The 26,973-nt window shown below is 29.0% G+C and overlaps 2 protein-coding genes across 2 annotated transcripts; one reads left to right on the plus strand and one right to left on the minus strand.

Annotated features, from left to right (window-relative positions):
- The first annotated feature begins 10,659 nt into the window (after window positions 1-10,659).
- LOC110659129 (probable glucuronoxylan glucuronosyltransferase IRX7) lies at window positions 10,660-13,257 on the plus strand. Its single transcript, XM_021816990.2, has 4 exons — window positions 10,660-11,611; window positions 11,704-12,068; window positions 12,155-12,405; window positions 12,510-13,257. Exons 1-4 carry the CDS (start codon window positions 11,317-11,319, stop codon window positions 12,973-12,975), a joined length of 1,377 nt encoding a protein of 458 aa, XP_021672682.2. The 5' UTR covers window positions 10,660-11,316; the 3' UTR covers window positions 12,976-13,257.
- Window positions 13,258-18,208: 4,951 nt separating this feature from the next.
- On the minus strand, window positions 18,209-20,119 carry LOC110659128 (xyloglucan endotransglucosylase/hydrolase protein 31). The gene is made up of 4 exons (XM_021816989.2): window positions 19,852-20,119; window positions 19,616-19,716; window positions 19,263-19,480; window positions 18,209-18,858 (listed from the first exon to the last, which is right to left on the minus strand). Exons 1-4 carry the CDS (start codon window positions 20,048-20,050, stop codon window positions 18,498-18,500), a joined length of 879 nt encoding a protein of 292 aa, XP_021672681.1. The 5' UTR covers window positions 20,051-20,119; the 3' UTR covers window positions 18,209-18,497.
- Between the last annotated feature and the right edge of the window lie 6,854 nt (window positions 20,120-26,973).

The raw sequence follows: 26,973 nt of genomic DNA on the forward strand, positions 1-26,973 counted from the left end.
TGTAATTACTAGTTTATGATGTATTTCATTTTGGACTTGAAATGAAAACTTATAATTTATTATCTATGAATTTCCATATGAATGCAATAGATGACACTTCACTTTGAGATCTCATAAATAGTTGTGAATGATATGATAAAAGAAAATATGATATGAAAATATGTGAGATGATTATGAATATATTAACAGGTGATAGTGGAACCCACCAGATGCTAATAAAACAGAGGAGGATCTGTCCGGGTCTCCATAGAAATAAGATATAAAAAAAAAAATTATGCACATAAATTACCTGATTTAAATGACATTAAAATTTATAATAGACATGACAAGACAAGATAGGGTGCTCCGGCACCGAATGTGGCACTTCTTGCTCAGCTATGCAATAGATGGGTAAGGAGCGTCACAAGAAGATTATACAGATGCTAGTTGGATAACTAGTATTAATAATAATCAATCAACTTCCGGTTGGGTTTTTACCTTAGGAGGATGTGCTTTTTGTTGGACATCAAAAAAACAAATTTGTATAAACTATTCTACAATAGAATCAGAATTTATAGCTCTAGCAGCAGTTGGTAAGGAGACAGAATGGCTGAAAAATTTTTATATCAAGTTATGGCCACAACCGATGTCTGCTGTTTCCTTATATTGTGATAGTCAAGCAATAATGTCTAGAGCTTATAATAAAATTTATAATAGAAAGTCTAGACATATTAGCTTAAGGCATGAGTATGTGAGACAATTAAAATTTGATGGAATTATTACTATTATTTATGTCAAGTCTTATAATAATCTGGTAGATCCATTTACAAAAGGACTATCGAGAGATATGATAAAAAATATATGTGTGCTGGATTAGGATTAAAAATATTCCATTAAATTTACTAGCGATGGGAACCCTACTTTATGGTATTATTACTAAATAAAGTTTAAAGAGTAACAACAAGTCATTAGTAAATGTTGTAATTAACTACTTAGTGTACTAAGTTAATGGAATGAGGATGAGTATTTATACTCTTAATGAAGTTTAATATTATTACAAAGGAAACTTCACCTATATGAACATAGTAAGTGGTGTCGCTTCAACAAAAAGTGATAATAACTTTTGTAAATATTTACGAAAACATGAGGTAGAACAAGGCCATATTTGTGCTAAAATTTTGGTGAACTTTTTAATTCGAATTAATTGGTTCATGTGTGTAGTATTCCCGGTTCTATTTAATAGAAATCTAGGTTTAAGCTAAAGCTACCATGATTTCTTTAAAACTTTGAAATACTTATACTGAGAAAAAGTTTAAATCGAAAGATATTTTTCATTATGTATGAAATAATGGAATCTAACAATACAAGCTAAGTGGGAGATTGTTATAAATAGCTTATATGTTAGATAATAGAGAGAAAAAGAATTCTCACATTATTGAAATATATTAAAAGAAGGAAGTATATATATATATATATATATATATATATATATATATATATATATTATTCTGGTGTGGCACTTGGCATGTATGTGTGTGAAATAAAATAATTATCTTATTTTAATTCTCGTAAATAAATTACGAACAGATGTATTTGTTAACAAGTAAATGTTTGTTAATAAATAGACATGTCTATTATACACAAACAGTTATAACTGTTAGAAGATATGTCTTTTAATAAACAAATATAATTACATCTGTTAGAGGATATAGTGATTTAAATAAACAGTCATATCTGTTGAAAATAGACAGATATATTTGTCTAGAATAGGTGCCATGACTTTTTATCATTTATAAATATGGATGAGTTTTCAATTCAGACTTATACTGCTTCTATTTCTTCTTCTTCTTCTTCTTCTTCTCTTCTACTCTCTCTAAATTCGGTTCGTATAAAGAGTTTTTCAAGAAAATCTTCAGGAGTTGCTGTCTGCAGATTTCAGACTTTGTTGTATCCTAAATATATATTACCATAATCTTGCAGCAATCTAGTGGGGGTAATTAATACGTTAAAGATAGGTCTCAAAGTCCATTTTACACCCGCTACCTCAACAGGGCTTGCTCTTGATGTACATGAGACTAGTGGAGATGCATTGCTAGCATCAGAATTAGTGGGCCACTGAAGGAGTTATCGGCTGGAATATTATCCACGAGCTTGGCAAAGTTAAAGGAGATGAAGTCGCATGCTTGCTGAAGTTGGAAACTTTGCAGCAGTGCTATTTCTGTGATCTCTTTGAATTTACCACATATTCTGCCCTTGGAAGTGTCATCAGCTTTCAATGGTGGAATGCACCTGAATTGATGAAGTCCCTTTTAAAAGTGTAATGGGATAGAGAGTGCTTGCTTTCCTCACCCTAATGCTAAGAATGTCCTTCAGCCCCTCTGCACTTTCCGAGATCCATATTAGTGGAGAAGAACAGTGGAAAAACTCCATTTTTTTTTTCTGAAATTAGCTCATTTTTACTTGTAAATTCACTCTAAATTTCCATTCAACTTATTCTGCTTGTTGTGGAATGAAGAACTTGACAAGTGCTGTCATTTAGATTGTTTCTTAACTAATGAGCATCTATGTCAGCAACGAAGCTTAACGATAAGCTGTTTCTACATGACAAGTCTATTCCTCTCGGCAGTGTATCTCCAACAAGAGTTGGCTTAAACTGAGGACACTTTCAAATTGATCCACAGAATAATTTCAGACTAACAAATGATAATTGATAGATAAGGGGCTGCAAGTTCTGCTCAAGACTTCCAATTCGCTATCAAATGCACACTGAGACATGCCAATTGTGCTCATCTTTTGTTGCCCTTGCACCAATTATTTTACAAATAACTCAATTCCCTCCTGAGAACAAAGACAATCGGCAAATGGGATAGGATGTGCCTCGACGGCTCACATTCAAAGCAGTGGGGACGAATCCTCCAAAATGTCTCAGTCCTTTTCAGATTCATGGCCCTCTTGAAGGGGACCCTCCTTGCCTCTTTTTCCATGCCTCCATGACATCAAGGGCATCTCACAGCCTCACAGGCCCACACTGAAGCTGGTGTATATATATATAATTGAGTAACTGTTTTTAATAAGGCTCGACATGGTGTATTTTGTTCAGTGCTTGCGCCAGAGGCATATAATCCAAATCAATATAGCAAATGGACCTCCATGTTCTTCTTTTCCTTGTCCTATGGTCCCAGAGATGTTCAAAAAGACCCATAAATGAGTATTTTAATCCCAAAAAGCACCTTTTACCTGCAATTCCCAGATGGGTACATCAATTTTCAATACCAAAATGACTTAAAGTAGGAGGGTGTTGATGTTCCTTATATCTTTGCATCTGCCTCTCTTTCTCTTTCTTCACAGTTCAGTAGTGGCCACTGCAAAGCTAGCATTCACAGTGGCATTGAGAATCATTTTTCTTGACCAGGTGATTTATATTTTTAGTATAATTGGAAATTTGTTAATTTAAGTTTGAACCTTCCACCTTTTATAGTATGAAACAGATTTAATTAGGGATACTCACAGTGACTTAGACTCAGTTTATCACGAAATAAGAGACAAACACGTGAGACAAATATATTAAATAAATGAATCTCACTGTATATTTAATGAAAAAGATCCCATTTTTATATTAAAAAATTATTATTGAAGGGATTAAGAAAGAGAAAGGAAAGTGCAGTGGAATTTTCATTCTTCATTTTTCTTCTCTTCAAAATCAATGGCTTCAAATTTACATTTGTCTTCTTTGAATAATCCTTCCATGAATAGCTCTAAATGATCTTATCAAGATCCAACTTTGTCTAACTAAAGCCAACCAAAAAAGGGTGTGCAAGGCTATAATAACACTTAGACAACTACCATGATAAGGATACTGAAAGCCTCATAATTACACCCATAATGAGTCTACTACCCAACTAAATAACTTATCCACTTCTAACTTGCTTAAAATTATGTAATAATAATAATACTAATCAATGAATTGTGAATTGATTTTTGACCCAATTTAATGGAGGGACCATTAAAAATGAATGATTTCTTGATGATGCAACTTCAATCCCAGTTTGAATTTTAAGTGGATGCATCCACTTTTGGGATACAAGTTAAGGCTTAATGGTTGGGTACTGACTTCATAGCCATGTAGCTTGTGAATCTACAATAATTTTGTTTCAATCTGACCATTTAATTGGTGTACTTTGAGGAACATGTGATATGGGTCCACATTTTTATTTTTAATGTTTAAGATGTTTAATTTAATTATTTTTAATTTTTTATTTAAATTAATTATCAATTTAAATTCAATTTAATCTAAAAAAATAAAAAAAAATTATTTTTTTTAGTTTTTAGGCTAAATTAAGAGATCAATAAATTTAGCTCTAAAATGAAGAAATTAAATTTTTGTCCAAATCAATAAATTTGATTTAAAAATTTTAATTTTATAATTAAATTAAGCTTAAATTGAAACTTTTAGATTAACTTATACAAAAAGTTGTTGATGATCTAAATTGAACCTCCAATAATAAATACATGAGTAAAATTAAATATTTAACCTTTTTTTTTCTCTCTCTATCAAAATATAAGTGAACACTAAAAATTATATTTAGCTTAATAATATTAAAATTATCCTTAAACTAACTCTCTCCATTTTATAAAGTTTTTTTTTTCTTTTATTCATTCTAAGTCATAAGTCACTTTCCTTTTTAAAATAATAATTTATTTATAAGTTCATTAATATATTTCAGTTTAATATGCATTGAAAAAACATAAAATTTATTAGTTTCAAGAATAATTTAATGATATGAATTGTCACGACCCAACCTATGGGCCGGACCGGCACTAGGACCTGAGCCAGCCTAAAGCCCCCGAGGCCCGTAGTAAGCCTAACTGTTCATTAACCCAACTCTAAGGCCCATTTGGGCCCAAATTCAAGAAAACAAACGGACAGAGTCCTAAATGGACTTCCCAACGGAGTTTTCGACTCAAAACATAATAATACTCAATTGGGGAGCTCACCACCCTCCACATACTCATAGCATCATAAAGAAATGGGAGCTCGGCTCCTCATCCAATCCATCAAATGACATATAATATTAAGTTTACAGGTCCAAAATTATAATAATATTACAGACCAAATTCAAATAATTAATTCTAACACAAGCGGAAATTCTAATACTAAATAAAATTACACAAATATTGATAAACAACTGCCGTGCGAAAGCGAGTTAACCTGAATAAAATATCCTCCTGTGGCCTGAAAATTTTTGAACAGAGTGAGCGTTCGACTCGAGTAAAATATCAATTTTAACCATAATCTCTATAACTAGCTAAAACTAATGCAACTGTAGAATGAAATGCAACATCAAGAATAAATTCACATCATAGCATCAAAAGGTAATTTGGAGCACTCACGCACTCGTAGCATCAATCATAATATATGAGCCGATCCCTACACCTCTCTTAAATCCAACTTTGTGCCCGAAGAACTTCGACGACTTCCACTTAATAACCAAATCGAGGGTCCCAAATAAGAACTCAAGCCGTGACTACCCCTCGAAGGATCGGGTCCCAAGAACTCAAGCCGTGACTACCCGTCCTATCCATAGTCCACACCACATCACACGCACGCCAACGCTGCGCTCCAAATTACCGCAACAACATTCATGGCACTTTATGAACGTTATCAATGCAACATAAATCGTGCCTAGAGTTTATCTACATAATTATATACATATAAGTGATGCATGGGCATCTTGAACATATAATAATATCGAAATTACAATTAAAATTAATATTTTACTCACAGGACTTGGGACAAATCATCGTGGCGGGGCGGAGGAAGAAGGTCGTCTCTCACGACAATTTTATTACAATCATTTAATAAATTTGACTCAATACAAACAAGAAAAAAGACCAATACGCCCTAAGTCGTGCAAAAATCCTGAGTCTCCCTATACCTGTGGAGGGCTCAAAACACACTTCTATATTCACAATCCATATGTCCACAACTCAATCACATCACACAGCCTCCCACCAATTCAATCATCCATCACAACATGTAAAATTTCAATTTAGTCCCTATAATTGACCATTTTTGCAAAAACTGCCCAAATAAGCTCTAAAAATTCTAAAACTTTGCCCCACGGTCCTTAGCAATATTATTAAGCTATTGCAAAAAGAATCATAATTTTCTAAGCTACCACGAATATTTTATGGATTTTTAATCCTATTTAAGCACTAGAAAATTGCGAAAAAGCAAGGTTCGGGTTTACCTTTGCCAATTCCGACTTCAGGAACGCGCTCAGGACATCTGACAATGGGGGGCTAGCCAAAACCTCGGTCCAATTCGGAGACTTTTCCCAGAAATTTCGCGAATTTCCGCTAATCGAGGATACCTACACGAAGCCCATAACACGGGGGTTAGTACATAAATTTTTCAGAATTTTCTAAACTCATTAAATGCTCGGAAAAACCGCTGCGGTTCGTGGGACCCACCAAAAACGTGTCGAAAAATTTAAAATTTATGTCGCCGCGAAGCTCTCGACGAGTGGAGCGTGCTGGTACCCTCGGTTTTCTCGTGGGATTCACGGTTTTCGAGAAATCTAGCCCAAAAGTCGAAATGGGCTAAAATCTTCCCGAGCAAAAATCGGACAAACTGCTCGATGGATTTTGGCGTTCTTGGTGTCTATGGAAAGCTCTCGCCGAGTAGATGATTTTAGACACAAGACCCGGTCCAATTGGTGGCCGGATCGACCGGATTTTGGCCGGAGAAGCCGAAACGCCGCACGAGCGAGGGAGGGGATTCGTGGCTCGCTTCCCCTGCCGGTGGCAGGTGGCAGGGGAGGTGGGAGGGAGGAGAGAGAAAAGAGAGAGAGAAGGAAGAGGGAACGTCGCGCGCGGGAGGAAGAAAAAGAGAAGAAGACCGGTCCGATTCGATCGGTCCGATCCGGTCCGGTTCGATTCACAATACGAAATTTTGAATTTTTACTCTGCCTTGGTACCGAAAACGAGGTCCAAAAATTTCGAAAAAATTCCAGAAAACTCAGAAAAATACGTAGACTCCAAATATATTTTTAGTTTTGCCACATGGTCTTTAAATTAATTTTTAAAATTCATCAAAGTTTATATTTTCGGAAAATCGAACCCGATTTTTAAAATCCGAAAAATCTCAAAAAAATTCCTAAAATTTAAATAAAATTAAAATACCAAAAATGCTCATAAAATTAAAATTTTGGGGTGTTACATGAATTATTTAATAAAGTAACACAAATAAAGATTATTAAAAAAAAATTATTATTTTAACTATATATTTTAATGGAAGTCTATCTCTATAAGATAGAGAGTATAAAATTTTAAATTTAAATCTTCATTAAAACCAAATAAATGAAAAAAAAAAAAAAAAGAAATTGCCCATTCAATTGGAATTTTAGACAGAAACCTTCATTTTCTCATTATTTATTCTATATGATACATCTGTGATTTGGACTTTTATGATCTTTTTTTCTCCACTCCACAACAAACCAAGTGAATGGTCACAAACAATACATCTCTCTCTAGTCTCTGTTTGTGTCTCTATTTGATTTATAACTCCACATCAGCTTTCAAGTTGATGTAACTTTTAATTTTGGCATAATGCTTATAGTGATAAGATTTGAAAATAGTGCTCATTTCTTAAACCATCACTCACATACTTAACCTTTTTAAAATGAGAGATTATTTAATATTTAAGTTATTTTATAAAATATTTGATATCTTAATTTAGAGGGCATTTGTCACAATTTTGAGATCAATTATTATATTTTCAATTTTGAGAAATTTGATTCAATTTATTCACAATTTGTGGGTTTTTTATTTTGTAATATAACGAATTATAAGAGTGTCATGATCACTGGATTATACAAATACGCGTTGTATGATTATTATTTTTAATATTACACGAATTATAATTGATCTCAATTAATTTGAAAGACTTAATTATTATTGTATTACACGAATTATATTACTATAGACATTTAATTTGGTAAAATATAAATAATCATATTTATAATCAATAAAACAATAAGTAAAATTTAATATCTTTTTAGTAGGAGATTAGAGGAATGAGAACTCAAATATAAATTTACTAAATGAATAATATATTTTCAGTTATTGCTAGATCTAATAAAATAAAATCATTTGAGTTAATTATAAGATATTTAAAGAAAAAGAGATGAGATGAAATTAAAAATAAAAATTTGTCAATATGGATAGTGGTTGATTTACACCGATAGAACAAAAGGGACAATCCATTTTTAGAGCTTTATTCAACAAGACTTAATCAACCAAAGAGAGAAATGAGAGACTACTTTCGTTTTACTCCTCAATTTTCTTTCCTTTCTTATTTTTTTTAATCAATCCAAACAAGAGCATAGTATGTGGAACACCCAAACGTGCCACTAACTACCAAGCCCAAAGGCACTTATAAAAAAAAAATACACAAAAGATGAAGACACTCATAAGAACGTATCTCAAAAGCATTTAAAAGACATGATGTGGGTGTGGCTTGGCTACTCCCTTAAGCAACTTGGACTTCAATGAAGATTTTATGTGTGTGAAAGTGTGAGAGAGAGAGAGAGAGGGAGGCGCAGAGAGAGAGAGAAGAGCAACTTGGTTTTGACAAATGCTTATGACCAAACACAAGTTGCCTAATCTTATCAATAATCATATTTTATTTTAGAAATGATCTTCAAATTAAAGTAAAAAAAATAAAATATTAAGAATATAATTAATGAGTTTTAATTAAATAATATTAAAATTAATTTTAATATTACAATATTCTGTATTTAATTAATTGCATTTATTTCAATATTTATAAGTTAATACATAGCACCTCATTCTCTAAATTATCTTCCTCCTCTCTCATTTTTCTCTTTGTGAGCTTCCTTCCCTTTCTTTTTATTTTTGTATTTTTTTTTACAATAATATCTAAATTTATATACTTTTGTAATATATTTATATTTATACTCAGTTTATTTTTATTAATAGATTTCAATTTTATCAGCCCTTTTAAAAGGATTTAGAGATTTACTATTTTCTCATTTGTGATGATTTGCTGTTTCCTTTAGTGTGAGAATTTTTTTTTTTATCATGAAGTTAGGTGTTTCGTTTTATTATTTAGGTATGAGTTTATTGATAAAAAAAAAATATATATTTTCTTTAGTTAAAAATATTAAAATTTAATAATTTTTAGATAAATTTATAAAAAGATCATATATTTGAATAATGATGACTTATTATCAAATGAAATATGTTTTCCATCAAATAGTTAAATTAAATATTTTATTTATATAATTTATTTTTTTAAATTAAAATAATTATAATTATATTTTATATAAATAATTTATCTTAATTTTTCTTATAAAAATTATAATAATATAAAATTTTATTTTTAAAATAATATTATTTTCTTTATTTAATAAAAATTTTATTTTTTATTTTTTTTTTAAAATATTTGTAAGCTAATTTATTAGGTCCACTAAAATACAATCACTTCCCTTGCCGTGCACGAGTCGTCTTAATCTAAAGATTAGACCACATTTTTGTCATCACCTCCTCCACTATCTTTCATTAATTTTTTTATTATGTTTAATTAATTAATTAATTAATTAATTATTTTCAAAGGAGCTCATTCATCAATTAAAATTAGAAATTTATTTCTAAATGTTTATTTGAAATTACTGATAGAAAGTAAAAAATAAATTTAAAAAATTATATAGTTTTAGATGTGATTAAACTAACCTAATTACTTTAAAATTTTTATAGTTAAAATATATTAAATTTAATCTCAAAATTTCAAACAGAAATATATTTTATTTACACATATTTAATTTTAATTAAAATCGAAATTTTTAGTTTATAGAAAATTTTAATATTATTTATTTTAATTTTATTGAAAAGAAAGTAAAAGGGGACATATTCTGAAAATGATCATAAATACCTTCTTGTTTTAAATACTCCAAAGTCAAAACAATTTATTCTATGCCGGCTTTTGAATATGGAAAATAGCTACATGTTCGTTTTATTTATTTATATTTATAGGATATCTTCAATTTAGTTGATTTTTTTAATGAATTTAAAATTTAAAATTTAATTTAATTTAAATATTAAAATTTTTAAGTTAAATTTTTAATTTGAATTAAAAATTAAGAAATTTATTTTTTTAATTTTTAAAATAAAATTTATTTATTTTATTTAAATTTATTGATTTTTAAAATAAAGTAAAATTAAACTAAAATTTCCGAGCCAATTTGAAAAAGATTAAAAATAGATTAAATTAAATATTTTAATAAGTATAAAAGTGAAATTAAAAATTATAAGACTACATATTCATTTTGTCTATTTTTATTTATTATTTTTTAAAAATTATTTTATGTAAAATTATTTATTATTTTAAAAAAATTAAAATATTAATTAATTTTTATATTATATTTTTAGTTTTTTGAAACATTAATTTACTAAAAATTATCTTAACATTTTGTTTAAGTGAGATAGATGATAATTTAGTTAAATTAAAAAATATTTTATAATAATTTAAATAATTTAATATTAAAATAGACAGAAGAGAATATATGAGTAATTGGGCATTTAATAATTTTCCTAATTTAATAACCCCACACCCATTCCCTCATTCTATTCCAATCTAAAACCGTTCATACGATCAGATCGACGGTCATCATCTACTTGGACCCACAAGTGCTAGTCTATTAGTTTTCACTCCATATTAAGAAACCCCCAACTCAACAAGACCTTGTCAACTTTTGATTAAACACAAGTTTAATAATTAAAACAAGCTTATCGCGTAACACAAGACAAGAAGTTGACGTGATATATTAGTCATTTCGAGTTCTCCAGTCCGTGAACCGTGTCACGGCGAAAGAAGGAGTTTATCAGCGTCAAAACGGGAGTCTATTTTTGTGGGTGACAACCAGCATAGAAAATTAGAAACCCAGCAAGACCGTAGCCGAGTTTTGTTCTGCTCCGTCACCATGTGATTTTCTGCGACCTCCATCCTTCTCGCTGTCTAGCTCTGTAACTGTGTTGTTCCTGTTTTGATTTTCTTTCTTTTCTTTATTCTTGAAAGGACCAGAACTGAACCAGAAAACCCATTAAAAAAGCTCAACAAGAAAGCAACAATATACTAATTGTATTGTTTTTATTTTTTTTATTAGGCGCAAAAACGAAACACCAACAAACCCAAGTCTCCAATCAGTATTCCTTAGTCTCCACTTCATCTCCCAACCAAAAACGAAAGACCCTTCTCAACTGCTAGCAAAGAAACAATCTTTTCATGTTCCAAAAATCTTCTCTTAAATTGGAGAAATGGTGGAGTTCAAGAAACCCACCAGGAAGAATACGGGGTTCTTTGTAAAAATGAAACTTGCACACAGGCATGGAAGGCTGCAACCACAGCAGGAGAAAAGCAATCCCTGTTTCAAATATTACAAATGGCTTCTGTGGGTTTCTCTTTCTCTTTATTTCTTCAGCTCTTACTTCATCAGCTATAAGCCTATTCCTCTGTCCAAAACCCAATATTTCTCCAAATCTACCGTGGTTTCTCGTGCCCTCTTTGAATCTACCAACTCCACATTCCTTCAACAGCCCGACAACCATCAAGGTATGCATATATGATCATTGCTCTTTCCATTTTTCAAAAGTTCACCTTCTTTCAACAATCTTTTTATATATTCTTCGGCTGTTTTGCTATAGCTTTGTTGAAGGATTTGAAGATATATGTCTACGAATTGCCATCGAAATACAACACGGACTGGCTAGCCAACGAGAGATGCAGCAACCATTTGTTTGCTTCGGAGGTAGCTATTCACAGAGCAATATCAAACAGCGATGATGTACGGACGTTTGACCCTTACGAAGCTGATTTTTTCTTTGTCCCTGTCTACGTATCCTGCAATTTCAGCACCGTTAATGGGTTCCCTGCAATCGGTCACGCCAGGTCTCTCCTGTCCTCCGCCGTTCAGCTTATTTCCGCTAGCTTCCCCTTCTGGAACAGTTCCCAGGGAGCTGACCATGTCTTTGTTGCCTCTCACGATTTTGGCTCTTGCTTCCACACTCTGGTATGCAAAATACGCATCAAAATCTCATGACGTTAATTCTTTTTTAAAGGTTTGTTTTTTGAATTTGAGTTTTGGTGTTTTTAAAGGAGGAGAGAGCTATGGAGGATGGGGTACCAGAGTTTTTGAAGAAGTCAATCATATTACAGACTTTTGGCGTCAAATATGACCACCCATGTCAAGACGTGGAGAACTTGGTGATACCACCTTATGTTTCTCCGGAAATTGTGCGCTCAACCCCTCAAAAAGCTCCGTTGACCGGCCGGCGAGACATTTGGGTGTTCTTTAGAGGCAAGATGGAAGTTCATCCTAAGAACGTTAGTGGTCGCTTTTACAGCAGGTAATCAAATCGAACTCTTTCGTCAATCATTTTCGTAGATGGTTTATCTGTAATTATCTTTTTGATTGATTTCTTTATTGGGTTTTTGATTTTGGATGTTCTAGGAAGGTAAGGACGGAGATATGGAGGAGGTTCAACGGCGACCGGAGGTTCTACTTGCAGAGGCATAGATTTGCCGGTTACCAGTCGGAGATAGCAAGGTCGGTGTTTTGTTTGTGTCCATTGGGGTGGGCCCCATGGAGTCCTAGACTGGTCGAATCAGTCGCGTTGGGATGCGTGCCGGTGATTATTGCCGATGGGATACGGTTGCCATTCCCCACCACCGTTCCGTGGCCGGAGATATCCCTCACGGTTGCGGAAAAGGACGTAGCAAAACTAGGAAGGATCTTGGAACGCGTGGCAGCCACTAATTTGTCAACGATCCAGAAAAACCTGTGGGACCCAGCAGTTAAGCGGGCCTTACTTTTCAACAATCAAATACAAGAAGGGGACGCGACGTGGCACGTGCTTTATGCCCTGGCACAGAAGCTGGATCGATCGCATAGGACTGTGATGGTTTTGAACAAATGAGAGGATGGCACGTGGATGGTTCTGATTTGTGGACCACAGAACAGAGATTAGTGCCGGGCTGCCAGCTAATACATCTATGCTTTTGCCAACGTGGAGTTGCATGTAATCAAACATTATGGAGTACAGCTGGATTTTCCGACTGCATGTAACTGTAGATGTGGTGGGTTCTACCGTGGCAGAGGTTAAAGTTTTTTTTGGTCACGTGACTTGGTCGCTGAGTTGGCTGACAACGATTGGTTAAAAAATGGTAAATATATATAAAAAAAAAGTTCATCACTGCAATTTTTTGTTAGCTAAAAAAAGTTCATATATTAATATTTTTTATTTTTTTAATTAAAAATTACGGAAATATTAAAGATTAATTTGTACATTAAAAATAATAATCGACTTTAGAGTCGGATATTTTGTTCATTGTCTTCTCTATATATATATATATATATATATATAATTTATTTTTATACTTTGTATTCACTTTTATTTGTTATTTTTTAAGTAATTTTATTTATAATTTATGTTGTTTTAAAAATATGAAGAATTTTTAATTATTATTTTTTTAAATTTTAATCTCATTTTTATTAAATATAATAAGTATTTATATAATGTTTTAAAATTTATTTAACATCTATCATTTTGCTATTATATTATTTAGATGATATTTTAATTTAATCAAATAAAAAAATATTTTATTATAATATAAATAATTTAATTACTTTTTAATTATCATGTAAAAACTTAGAGCGGTGTAGTTGCAGCTCATGCCTTGATTTAGGGTAAATTATAGGGAAGTCCTTGAACTAAAATAAATTTACAAATTGCTTAATAAATTTGGTAACAATTCGATTTTTTAATTTTATTTTTATTAATAATTTAGTTCATATTTTACTCTTTTTAATAAATTAATTTTTAATATATGAATACAAATAAAATATGAAGATTAAATTATTAATAGAAATAAAAATAAAAATAAAAATTATTATTAAATTTAAGTGAGTTTTATTAAACCTTATAGACTTAATTAAATTAGGATTTGGTATATTACAGATGTGCGAAAAGATGTGTAAAAGTAAGTGCAAAATCAACATTTCCCACCTGCATAATTTTTTTGTGCTGTGAAAGGTACATCTCAAAATGAGCATTTTTGCTTACTTTCTTCTTTTTTAATACTAAAAAAGGACAATTTGTAGGCACAGAACCATAAAAAAGGAAGTGACAAATGGCGGTGTCAGAACTTTAAATAAAGAAGGGAGTAGTGTTTTGTAAATTGTAATAGCGGAGGGTGTGTGTTGGGGTGGAAAAATTTTAAAATACTGATAAGCGTGTCAGGGCGGTGGTCACGGGTACATCGGTCACAGAGGCCCATTTGAATCGCACATCAAATTACTATCTGATTATGTCAATAATTTTAGTTCATGAGTTTAGGGCGGCCATTCGATTTAAATTAAATTATAAAAATTAAATTATATATTTTAAAAATTAAATCTAACTGTAATAGATAAAAAATTAAATCAATTTAAATAACTCTATTTTTTTTTTTTTATGTTTATTTTTAATTTTTTTTTTTTTTTAATTTTTTTTTTATTTTTTTAATTTTTATTTGTTAATTTTAATTTTAATTATTAATTAAAATATATATATATAATATATATATATATATATATATTAAATATAAATGAAATAAAATAAAAATTAATTAAAATTATTAAAAAATTTTTTTTTTTTTTATTTGATTTTTTATATTTATTTTATTTTTTTTTTTTTCTTTTTTTATTAAAATTTTTTTTTTATATAAATAAAATTTATATATAAAATATTTTAATATCAAATTGAATAAAATTAATTTAATTAAATTGATTTAATTTGATTTGATTTTGATTTTTTTGATTTGATTTAAATTAAAATTTGTTCACCTGTAAATTAAGTATTTATATAAATAAAATCAGATAACAGATTTTAATCTATAAAATTTAAATTAAATTTATTATTCTTTAAATTTGAATTCATTTTTTGTGGCTTCGATCATAGAATTTGCTTGGAATTGCTGATCCAAACCAACAATCTCAAATCAAAACTGATACAATTTAAAAGATTCTCTCTTTTTTTTTTAATTATATGAAGCTTATATTTGGGTCTTTTTAATATTTTTATATTATAAACTAAATAAATGATGTCTAAATTTATTATAATTTGAATAAATAATTAAGGACTGAATTAGAATTGGACTGAAATCATATCAAACCATTTTGAATCAGAATTATTTCAAGCCAAAATCGATTTGAATCATAAAATTGTTTGAACTTGTAATTTCTGTCCAAAACTGAACTAAAACCGTCTTGAACAAAAACTATTTCAAATTGAAATCAATTTGAATTGTAAAATGGCCCAAACCACCGATTCCTGTCCAAATCTAAACTAAAACGGGAAATTTATAATTTAGTTTCTGTATTTTGACCTATATTATATTTTAGTTCTTAGATTTTGAGAAATTAATTATTTAGTCTTTGGATTTTATATTATGTTACATTTTGATCTTTAAATTTTAAGAAATAAATTATTTAGTCTCTTTAATGTTAATATATAGAATAATGTAGCCTATGTAATTTTAATATTTACAATAATTTCATTCATTAACAGAAAAATTAAATTATTCTATATATTAAAATTACAAAGATTAAAATTTGATATAATGCAAAATTTAAGAATTAAATAATTATTTTTTAAAATTTTAAGAACTAAAATATAATATAATATAAAATTTAGAAATTAAATAATTAATTTTTAAAATTTATAAATTAAAATATAATATAGCTAAAATTAAGAGACCAAATAATAAATTTCTCACCTAAAACTTGGTCAGGTTTAGTCACGAGTGTGGTACCAGACAGACAAACTGATCCTTTGAGAATGAATATTTTCCCATGCAGCATGCAGCTCCATTTATTATGAGAGAAATTGCATACCATAAATTGATTGAGCCAAATTGAAAAATTTTTGTATTCTAAACATTACATTGATCAGAAACTTGTTCTCAATTACAACATTCTCCTGAAAACTCCTTGGAAAATTATTTTTACTTTGAAATTTAATTTTTAAACAATATTAAAATTATTAAATTTAAACTCTTGAGATACATAATTAAAATTTTAGTTATCTTAAAATTTCACTTTTTCAACTATTCAATTAATAAATTAAAAGATTTTAATACATCACCTTCGACTACCTTGTCTTACTTAAAAAAAAAAAAAAAGAAAAAAAAAAGAAAAAACTACTTTCGCATCATCCAAACACATTTGGGGGAGAAGTATCCATTCCATGAAATTCAACTTTCTTTTACAGTTCATGATAAATCAAGTTCACTCCTTAGTTAATAAGAATTGGCCCAATGTGATTTATGGCTCACTCAAAAAGGAAAAAGCCCAATTATTTGTTACTCCATAGATTTAGGACAAAATTGGCAAGTTCCAATAAGATCCATCACCCATTGGCACAATTTTCAAATACAATTAGTAAAGATTATTTAATTATTTAAAACTTTTATAAAAAGATATTAAATTTAATTTTTTTAATTAATATATTTTAAAAATATTTTTAATGTCCTCTAATTTATTGGTTATTAAGTCTTTGAAAATGTTACTTCTAACATACCCAAGAATGGGCCTTTCCCATTTGGAAGTCTTATTTTCTTTTCTTTTTTTTAAAGAAATTATAAATATCATCTGACTTTATCAAGTGGATAATATATCTTTGACTATCTCTAACCATTGGAAAAGTAAAATTAGGTTCTAACTGAATTGGGTGGCTTGCCCATTCTAGAATGGTAACAGTTGGATTAAATATTAATTCTTTGTAATTTATATTTGTAATCATAAGTAATGTTTTAATTTAAGATTTTTAATTACAGACTGAAACTTTACCCTATTAAATAATCATAGTAATTGTTCTGCCTAAAATTTTTTAATTAATTTATAAAATTTAATATTTTTGAATTCTAAAATATAGAAATTTACTTCATTGAAAAGCAAAAGAAAAGGATTAATATCCATGTGATGGGAGAACTGAGAGAACAACACACATAGAGAAACTCTTTAGCCTTCAACATCAAATCAAAATATTCCATATAATCTTTTAACATACTTTATTAGACATTTTATTCTGGCTAATTATGATTCATTAATTTCTTAGCATTATTTTATTCTCACTTGTATAATAAATATTATCATCGACTGTGTGATAGTATAATAATTAACTTGGTGAGATAACTTTACTATATCCTAATTCGATTCTCTCATTAATATAATAATTAAATATTATCTCTACTTAAAAGGACAATGAGCAGCAACAAGTTGTTTAATAGTTTATCTCGTTGGGATTTGATGGTAAGTTCCTTCCTATGAGATAAAGTTAAATTGAGAACGTCAACCGGTAGTCCCGAGCCTCATTTTTATAATTATAAAAAATTATATAATAAATATTAAATTGTAGTTACAATTTTAAATTAGTAAATTTTGAAATATTACTCCTTATGTTTGTCAATCACTCCAAATTCAAAGGCAGGATCACAAATGTATACTTCAATTAAATAAGTGGAAAAAAAGTCTCCATGAGCAAGTTGATGAAGCTATATACTATTGCATTGCTAGATTAGCCTTTAGAATGGGCAAATTTTGGTATTACTGATCATTCACAAGTTTAATTAGTTAACTCAAAATTGGACCTAAAAGGAAGACAAGTCACGCTTAAAATGGTCAAAAATCAAAATTCACATGTGCAATAGCAGAAATCCACCTTAGACTTAGGCAATTATTAGACAATTAAAATTCACAGGTGTATATATATATATATATATATAATTCCATTTTGTGAAGGAAAATTGAGTGCAACATTTATAATTAATCATTCTTTTCCCACTTGACAATCTTTCCATTTAGTAGAGGCAAAGTCAATCCAAACATCCAATGCCCATGCTCATATCCACTCCCTGACAGAAATTTCAGAACCATATTGTATCCCTTATCTCATAGTGCTGAAGCCTAGGAATTTCAGTCCTCATCATGTTTATACTTACCATTGTTATTAGGTATCTCCCCTTGTTTTATAGTTGATGAAAGATTAATCAAACGTTGGATTTAAAAAATAGATCTTCTCAAAATTACCAATTGCACGAATTGAATATTTTAATCAATTTATGGGATGTAATGCACATTTACCATTATATCAGACATGTTTGAGTTACTACTTTATTATAAAAAGCAACAGACAATAAATTATTTATTCCACCAATAATGCTTACAAAACCATAGCACAAGAAAAACAAATAGAAAGGCCTTGAAATCAAATCTTGGAGGCATGGATGATCAACTACTCTTGCACCCATTAATTCTTGGCAAGTGGGACCATCTCAAGAACACTCCAAGTTGCAAACGGTTTACAACTGAAAATCTGAAACACAGCTTAACTTACTACAAATATAACAACAATATTGACTGTGTGCATAAGCCAAGAATCATATATATGAATATGATGCGCTAACACTCAGGTGTTTCGGTGTGATCTCTCTTTGGATCCGCACAATAGTCATAAGCCAAGTAATTCTTCTGAACCCATTCCATGGCCGAGTACTGCTGCTGGCTGAGGCCACCGGAGACAGATGGAGAGGCTGAGGGTGGCCGGCAGGTAGCAGGAGCATTTGCAGTGCACCCACCAATTTTGAAATTTTGATACCTACCAATGAATGGTTGGTAACTATAATCTGCTTTGTATTTTCCATCCTCAGTGGCCCACGATGATGCATCCCATATTGAGCCATAAACCCACATTGGCCTCAGTGGAAATGTGGCATCACTTTTTCTTGGATACCTTCTAATAGGAATATCATCGACAAAAAATCTGCATTTCACATCACCAAAAACGAATGAATCCTTCCAAATTTCAGGTTCACGAGACTAACTATTTTCTTTTTCTGACTTGCAAGAAAACTCTAACGTGAATGCACAATTAGTTTCGATCAAGTTCAAACTCGAAACTCGAGACCTCACAGTTCTGAGCTAAAGATTCGTTAGTTTTGTACATATATATTAAAAGATGCTAATTAAAATGAGTAATTTTAAGAATCATTACTAATTAATTTTGAAAAGTAAAATCTTACTATTTTTATATGAGGAGGTCTCGAGTTTGAGAGGTAAGACTAATGAAAATGGAAAATTATTTAAATTGTATAGCTAATTTAATGAAAAAATAATAAATTGAAGTGCTACTAAAAACCAAAAACAGTAAATTAAGGTGTTACTAACAGGATCTCACTGGGGGTCCACAGAATGCCATACTTATGAAAATCTTGTGTAGGATCAAACCAAAGATGGATTTTCATTTCTCTTCCAATAAGTCTTCCATCCCCACTTCCTCTGATATAGACATTGGTCTGCAAAGTATAAGGCTTATCTGGAGTTGTTCCTAGGAACTCAATATCAATTTCATCATGGTTTCCAGGATGTTCTTCATTGTTTGAAAGCTGCCATTAGTAATAATTTATCAAATAAATTCAAAGTTAAACACAACTTAGTTAACTTAATATATAATTGCCATTATTTAACTTAATATATAATTGCCATTGTAATGAAATGAAATTTAATTGATTAATTCTCACATAGAATGATGTAATGACTCCTGCAGTGTAACCAGGTTGAAGCTTGATGGCAGCACCAAAATATCCTGACTGATATGGCTCAAGTGATTTATACCCACTTCCTATTTTCCATTAATACAATTGTACATATAGCAAGTAAGAGTCATAATTAATTATCTAAGATTTTATCAAACAAGAAGTGTATATAGAAATGGAAAAGAGCAAAGAAGATAATAATTAACATATCAAGGGATGACCTGAGTAAGTATCAAGCCATATTGTTAATGTGCCTTGGTCTAGTCTTTGATGCTGAGGACCCCAAAGGTTTCTATAACCTTGATCAAATCCTATAGTGCTAATTCTGGAACTAGGGTAGTAGCCAGGTGAAGGTGGAGTTTGAGCATTGTTGCTTGAAGGGATCATTAGAATGAGTAGAAGATAAAGAAGAGAAGCCATGAAGATAGATAGAGATTGAAGGACTTTTGTAGGATGATTAATGGGATAGAATACAAACTTTGAAGAAAATGGCTAAACAGCTAGTGGGTATAAATAGGAGTATTAAGGGCCCCACAGCTCAAGTAAGGTGATGAGTTGGTTGATGAGGAGTTATACATGGAGACAAAAAAAAAAAAAAAAAAAAAGTAAAAATAAAATTAAAAAGAAAGAAAGAGAGAAAGATTGGTGATAAATGAAGAAAGATTGTTTGCTATGGTTGCTCACCTGGGCAAGCCAACACTTCAGTGCCATTGATAATCATTTGTTACTGCATGTCCCTCCTAGGCTTTCCCACTGTGCCAAACAGAGCTTAGAGTAGTTGCAATTAATATAGTGCAAAAATGAAAACACGCTTTTCTTGTCCATGCTTCATTCAAACCCTTACTTAATAGAGCTAAATAGCGAAAAAAAGAATTTATATAACTAAGATTAGATTTTTTTTTCTTCTTGTAGATTCTTTTCAAGAAATATTAATCATGAGTTAGAAATATGAAAAATTCTTATTTACATCTAGTCGACTATAAATTTAAAATATAAATATGTGGAATTTACTTATTTAATTGGTGGATCTCTCATCTTGTGTATTAGATCTGTGGTAGATTGAGTCTAGGTCAGAAAAAATCATAGAAACAGTAAATTTTTATCTAAATTCGATCTATTATCAATTCAAAATATAAATATGTGAAACTGATATATTTTATTAGTATACCCCACCATATACATGATAGATCATATCTAAGTAAGAAAACTCTTAGAAAGGAATAGATCGATACAAGATGTTAGATTATATATGGTTGCTAACAATAACTCAAAGCCATTAAAAAGCCTATTGGGAATTTGATCAACCCTTTGAAAATTGTTTAAAAAAAAAAAACCATTATGCCAAGATCAAGGGTTGGGTTTGAATTACTTTAACATGATCTATTATACTCATGAAATTAATCTTTAAAAAATTAATAATAATAATAAAATCCCTCTCTTCCATGTCACTGTTATAATCTATTACCATTCTGACATGACAACGTTTGACTTCTCAAAACTAACTCATTCGATCTTAAGATTTTGTTTTCAACAATTAGAATTAATTATGAATTGAGTATATGTAACTTAACCTACCCCTATCCACTCTTTAATCTTTTATTCATTAGAATGTCAACCTAAGAATGTTTATACATTATATGTATTACCATATAGTTTAGAACATACCCTCTTAAAGGTATTGTTTATTAATTTAGTCTAATCTATTAAGTATGCGACAATTTGATACTGCTATTAAAGTCGTTTTTAAAATTGTAATTTCTACGTGAACATTTCTTTAAAAATTGATCTTCCATTAGTCTTATGAATTTTAAAGAAATATGGGTTGAGGCAGTTGAGGTAAGTAATAATGTGAATCCAAATCAGTTCACCTGCCTGATCAATTAACCTTGACTACTCGGGAAATATATATAGATATATATTTTTTCTTTTACTTGCTCTAATTATGTGGCAATCTTTCAAGGCTCTTCTTCGTTCAATAATTAAACAAGATGTTGAGATATCTGCAACTTCCGTTAAAGTTTGACAAAGTGATAGATAGAATATATATTCAGAAAAGAATTTTAAGAGCAATTTGCTTAAAAAAGCATGTAATCCTGTGTATTGTTTCCTGCTCGGGAACCTAAGATTGCTTAGAAGCATGCATAAAAATAGAATTCAAGAAACAAGGAACTCAGTTGTTGGGTTGGGCTCTTAAGTGTGAATTTTATATCAAATATAGTTATAAATTATAAATTAAAAAGAATGCACAATTGGGTTCCAACAAAATATGAAAAAGGAGAAAAAAAAGTGCTTGCCAGCTTCTATTAAAATAAATGATTTTTTTTATCTAATTTTGATTTATTATGAATTCAAGATGAAGAAATTCACCAATTAAAAATATAAATTTTATACATTTGTATCTTAGATTTATGGTAAATTGAATCTAAATAAAAATTTTCCTAAAATAAATATCAATGATTTTTGTGAAGTCATGCATAATTCCTAAAGTTACATAATAGAAATCATTTCGTTAACTTAACTTTCTCAAGAAATTAAAGAGATAAATTATTCAGTGATCCTGAAATAAATAATTGGATATTTAATTATAATATTTGTCTTTTTTTTTGTTATTTTGACATATTTATAATATTCGTCCCTCCCAAATCCCCACATGACATGACAGAGGTTTTATTAGTGCTATGAAGCATATACTCTTTTTCTCACAATAAGATATGATCCACATCCCATAATTATTGGGATAATTGAATTCCTGTAAGTATATAGTACACTAAAAACTAAATTATTTAGTGATCCTGAAATAAATAATTAGAGATTTATTTTTGGAATAAAGAGATTTATTTTATAATAGGAAAAGACAGAATATTAATTCAAATTAAAACTAATTTGGTAAGACGTAGCTATCAAAGCCAATATTCATTGGCACATTTTCTTGCATGAGAAAGCCTCTTTTGTAGACTGCACTATGGAAATTAGAGAGTAGGGCCTATATATATTGTTGTTTTCTTCGGCTTCGGCCGGCCATGGCCTACTTACATGATCGATTGTGGGGTATGTTTGTCGTCGACAAATCAAGAAGAAAGCTCCGGCAACGGTTATCTCAAATCCACCCTTTTTCAAAAATTTTGGCTTTGCACCAATAACCGAAAAACAAGACCAAATTTATAAACTGATGGAATGAGACGTACTGGCAGCCAATTAATCAAAAAAAACATTATAATTTTGCGGCTGAAACACATGGTAAGAATTTTTTTTTAAAAATCAATTCTGGTTTTAAGATACACACTTGCATAATCATTCAATTGCTAATTAATTATAAGAAACCTTTAATTGTTTATGATAATTACATAATCACCAAGTCTTAGTCTAATGATAAGAAATCTTCAATTATTAATGAAATTAATAACTGGGTTTGTTGCTTCTAATAATAAATCAATTCCCTTCGATGTAATAGCTTCAATTTTTCATTGGATAACATATTACACTAACTTTAAACCCTTAAGAGGTATGGGATCACTAAAAAAAATTTTGGATTAGCAACCAAATTGGTTGCTAATCGATTTATCAATTGATCTAGTCAGTTGCAGTAAGGCTAATTACAAATAACAATTGATAATCAAATCAGTTGTTAAATTAATTAAATTTAAAAAAATAAAACTTTAATCAAAATATTATCAAATGCAAAAAATTTAATGACTTTAATTTTATAATTTTGTAAAAAATGAGTTGTAAAATTAATTATTTTTTTTTACAGTCCATGCCTAGCACAATTTAGTTTTACTGTCAAATGGCATAACTCAAACTTAATAGGTATGAGGTTGGAGTCATTCACTCTCCAATCCTTTTATATATCTTTGAAAAAAAAAATAAAAAAACGAGATGAAGAAATCTTGAGTTGAAATCTTTTCATTTAATAATATTATGAAAAGAGAATGCTATGTTTTACGAATATAGCTGTAGCAATTGGATTATCGCCAAACTATCTAAACAATTCTCTCTGTAATCCAATTATATAAATTCGCGCCCCAACAAAACTTAATATATGTATGTCAAGAAGGATATCAAAAGGGCAACGACAACTTGACAAGATACGAATCTAACATGACATAGATAAACAATGCATTAGGATAATTAATTAATGATAAATATGGATGGATAAGAAGAAGAAAAAAAAAGAGATAAAAGAGACAAAAATACATTAAGATATTAAAAAAAATCCCAAATTGATCTCTACTTTTGTACAATATTTATTTATTTATTAATATATGTAGGAAGCTTTAGAAGGTAATCTATAATTTTATATGATCGAAAATCCTAACCATGTCATGTATATAGGTGATAAGGGCAACTAATGTCTATGTAAAATTTTTTCGGGAAAATTATTATTTAGACTCAGTTTATTATAAATTTAAAATATAAATATATGAGATTTGTGTATTTAATATATGAATTCTATCATACATTTAAGTTTATAATAAATCAGATTTAGAAAAAAAAATCCTGATATATAATATATACTACCACAATTTTTAATACTTAAATCCTTTTACATGCATATATAATTATTTAAAACTATAGTCTTTTTCTGCAATATTAACTATTATAGTAGTTGTCAGTTGTTTTAGTAGTTGTTAGTTGTTAAACTAGTTATTAGCTGTTAGATATTAGCTGTTAATAGTTAATTATTTATATAATTGTTAAAATAGAAGTGTTCCGTAAAAATAACAGTTAGATTAGCAATTAAATATACATAAAAAAGAAAAAAAAATACTCTCTTAATCTCTAAAAGCTAGAAGAGTAACTTTTTATAAACTACTCCCTCAATCACTAGATATCAGTATAAATATTTTGTTATCGAATAGTATAAATGAGAGAAATGATATTTTAACTAGAATTAAAACACTAAATATTACGTTAAAAGTTGTTACGGAAAAGAGCCTATGATAATTACAATTCAAATTTTCATTCAAGAGATATTCTCGAATCGCTTATGAATTATCATGACATCTATTAAATCCAATTTAGTTAGATATGTCTTATGTTGTGCTCGGTTTACTTTTGATTATCTTATTGTTTTTAAGCGTGTAAACATATACTAAATACATATTCGATTCGCTTGTGCTTTATTATAATTTGCTTGTCGTAATTAATAAAAATATAGCTTTCATGTTATCTTTAATCAAGATTTAAATTATGACCACTATAGTCTTTTACAATAGGATTTCCAATCTGTCAACACATTTGTCCTCATGGACCTCACCATGACACCATTACATGATGGCTATAGCTATACCTGCTTTATTATTAGCATTTGCATGAGAACAACTTAGTTCCTCACATTCTCAACATGAGAATTTTCCTTTGAAGCATTGCATTAATCGATTAATTAATTAGTATATTTAAGCTCTGCTTGTTTTGTGAAAAAAATATTATTTTGAAAAATATTTTTCATATTTTCTAGCATTTAAAATACTTAAAAAATAAGTTAATGAAAAATATTTTCATGATCGAAGGGAAAATTAAGTCATTTTTAAGGAATATGACTTTTTTTTTTAAAGTAATTTTTTAAATTTTAATAATTTTATTAAAATGTGAAAACTCTTAATATATTACAAAATAAACATTTATCATTAGTTTAATATTGTAATTAAATAATAAAAAATATTTTTATGAAAAATATTTTTTAAAAAAAATTAATTAAAAATAATTTGAATTCGATAACTATTTAAATTGAGGGTTAATTTTATTCAAAGTTAAAATGTTTATATTTAATATGATTAACTTGAATTTTTGACTTATAAATTAAATAAATCTTTTTATTAATTCAGCAAAGGCTGGGAGCAAGAAATAAAGGAAAAAAAAAAAATCATAGTTCTGGCAATGAATGGACTGGCATGTGATGTTCCCCGGCACATATGAAGAAGAATCAAAGGTGGGGTTTCAGGATTAGTTAGAAGTTGCTAGGTTTCTCTGCAGTTCACAATCCTTTTCAAAGGACAACTACTGCTATATTGCTCTTCAAAATTCAAAGTCCAGGACTTAGATGCCCTACCGACACAATTAATTAGATGGTGCCCCTTGTGGAAATGGAGAACTTTTTAGACTATTGCATGCATATATGTTTTTCCAAGTTGGAAATTTTGGTGTAGCTTCTCTAACTAATTAAATTATGATAATTTTTCTTATTTATGCAGGGTTGGTCGAGTAGTAATGTGCACTTACACCCCACACTTAGACATAGTTTCGAGTAGTAGAGTCCTCATTCATGAGGAGGGTTTTAACACAAATGCACCCTAATCTAAAGGGATTAATTTTCCATCCAACAGTAAAACAAAGGGTGGGGGATACCATAGATATTTCTAAAATTTTTTCCTTCATTCAGTACAATAAAAAGAGAAATTATTTTCCAAACTGGATTCATTATAATTCAAGATATAAATATAAGAGATCAATATATTTAATAGATGGATTTCACCAAATATTTTATATCTTTAAATTTTAATCAGTTTTGATGTCTCTTTGAAGGAATAAATGATGTCTCAATATACATAAAGCAAGATGGGACAATTAAGAAGGCTAATTATAATTAGAAATTAGGTATATGATGTGTATATATAGTTTGGATACTAGTTCATTGTTTATAGATTTCTTCATATTATTATTGAGGATTACATTATCAATTAGGTCATGTCCTACAACGTTCTTAGCTATAATAGTATATCAATATGATTTAGCATATGAAGAGGTTATGTGGGGTTTAACTCTTAATGACTCAATCGCTTATAATATACTATAAACACCATTTCCTAATTTAATAGTTTTAAAATTTATATGCTTCTAAAAAATAAATAATTATATGCTATATATAGTTAAAAAATAAATTAATAAATTAAATTAAATTAAACATCTATTTTATAATTCAGAAAATTAGAGTCTCTTTGTTTATTTTAAAACCTTTTAATACATAAAATGAGAAAAAAATATATGTTTTATATTAAAAGAAAAATAAGCTAAACTAAAATCATCTCTAATATAGTGAGATTTTAAATTTGATTTTCAATCAAAATCAATTACACATATATATATATATATATATATATATATATATATATATATATATATATATATATATATAATTACAACTAATAAAATTTTTGTTAAAATAAATAAATCTATAAAAATTCTCGATTCATTATAAATTTATGATATAAATATATGAAATTTATATATTTAATATGTAAATTTTATTATATATTTTGTATTTTTAATTTATAATGATTAAATTTAAATCAGAAAAATCCTAAAAAATTAATTAATTTTTAATTAGCATAATAATTATTGCAAAA

This window comes from Hevea brasiliensis, chromosome 6 (assembly GCF_030052815.1).
Source record: "Hevea brasiliensis isolate MT/VB/25A 57/8 chromosome 6, ASM3005281v1, whole genome shotgun sequence".
Lineage (NCBI taxonomy): Eukaryota > Viridiplantae > Streptophyta > Magnoliopsida > Malpighiales > Euphorbiaceae > Hevea > Hevea brasiliensis.

Bases quoted from the DNA above. Each gene is read 5' to 3' on its own strand.
- LOC110659129 (XM_021816990.2), top strand. From the start codon at position 11,317: ATGGTGGAGTTCAAGAAACCCACCAGGAAGAATACGGGGTTCTTTGTA. The intron at 11,612-11,703 runs GTATGCATATAT...GTTTTGCTATAG, and splicing joins ACAGCCCGACAACCATCAAG to CTTTGTTGAAGGATTTGAAG. The intron at 12,406-12,509 runs GTAATCAAATCG...TGGATGTTCTAG, and splicing joins AGTGGTCGCTTTTACAGCAG to GAAGGTAAGGACGGAGATAT.
- LOC110659128 (XM_021816989.2), bottom strand. From the start codon at position 20,050: ATGGCTTCTCTTCTTTATCTTCTACTCATTCTAATGATCCCTTCAAGC. The intron at 19,717-19,851 runs GTCATCCCTTGA...AATGGAAAATAG, and splicing joins ATGGCTTGATACTTACTCAG to GAAGTGGGTATAAATCACTT. The intron at 18,859-19,262 runs GTTAGTAACACC...TGTGAAATGCAG, and splicing joins TGGACCCCCAGTGAGATCCT to ATTTTTTGTCGATGATATTC.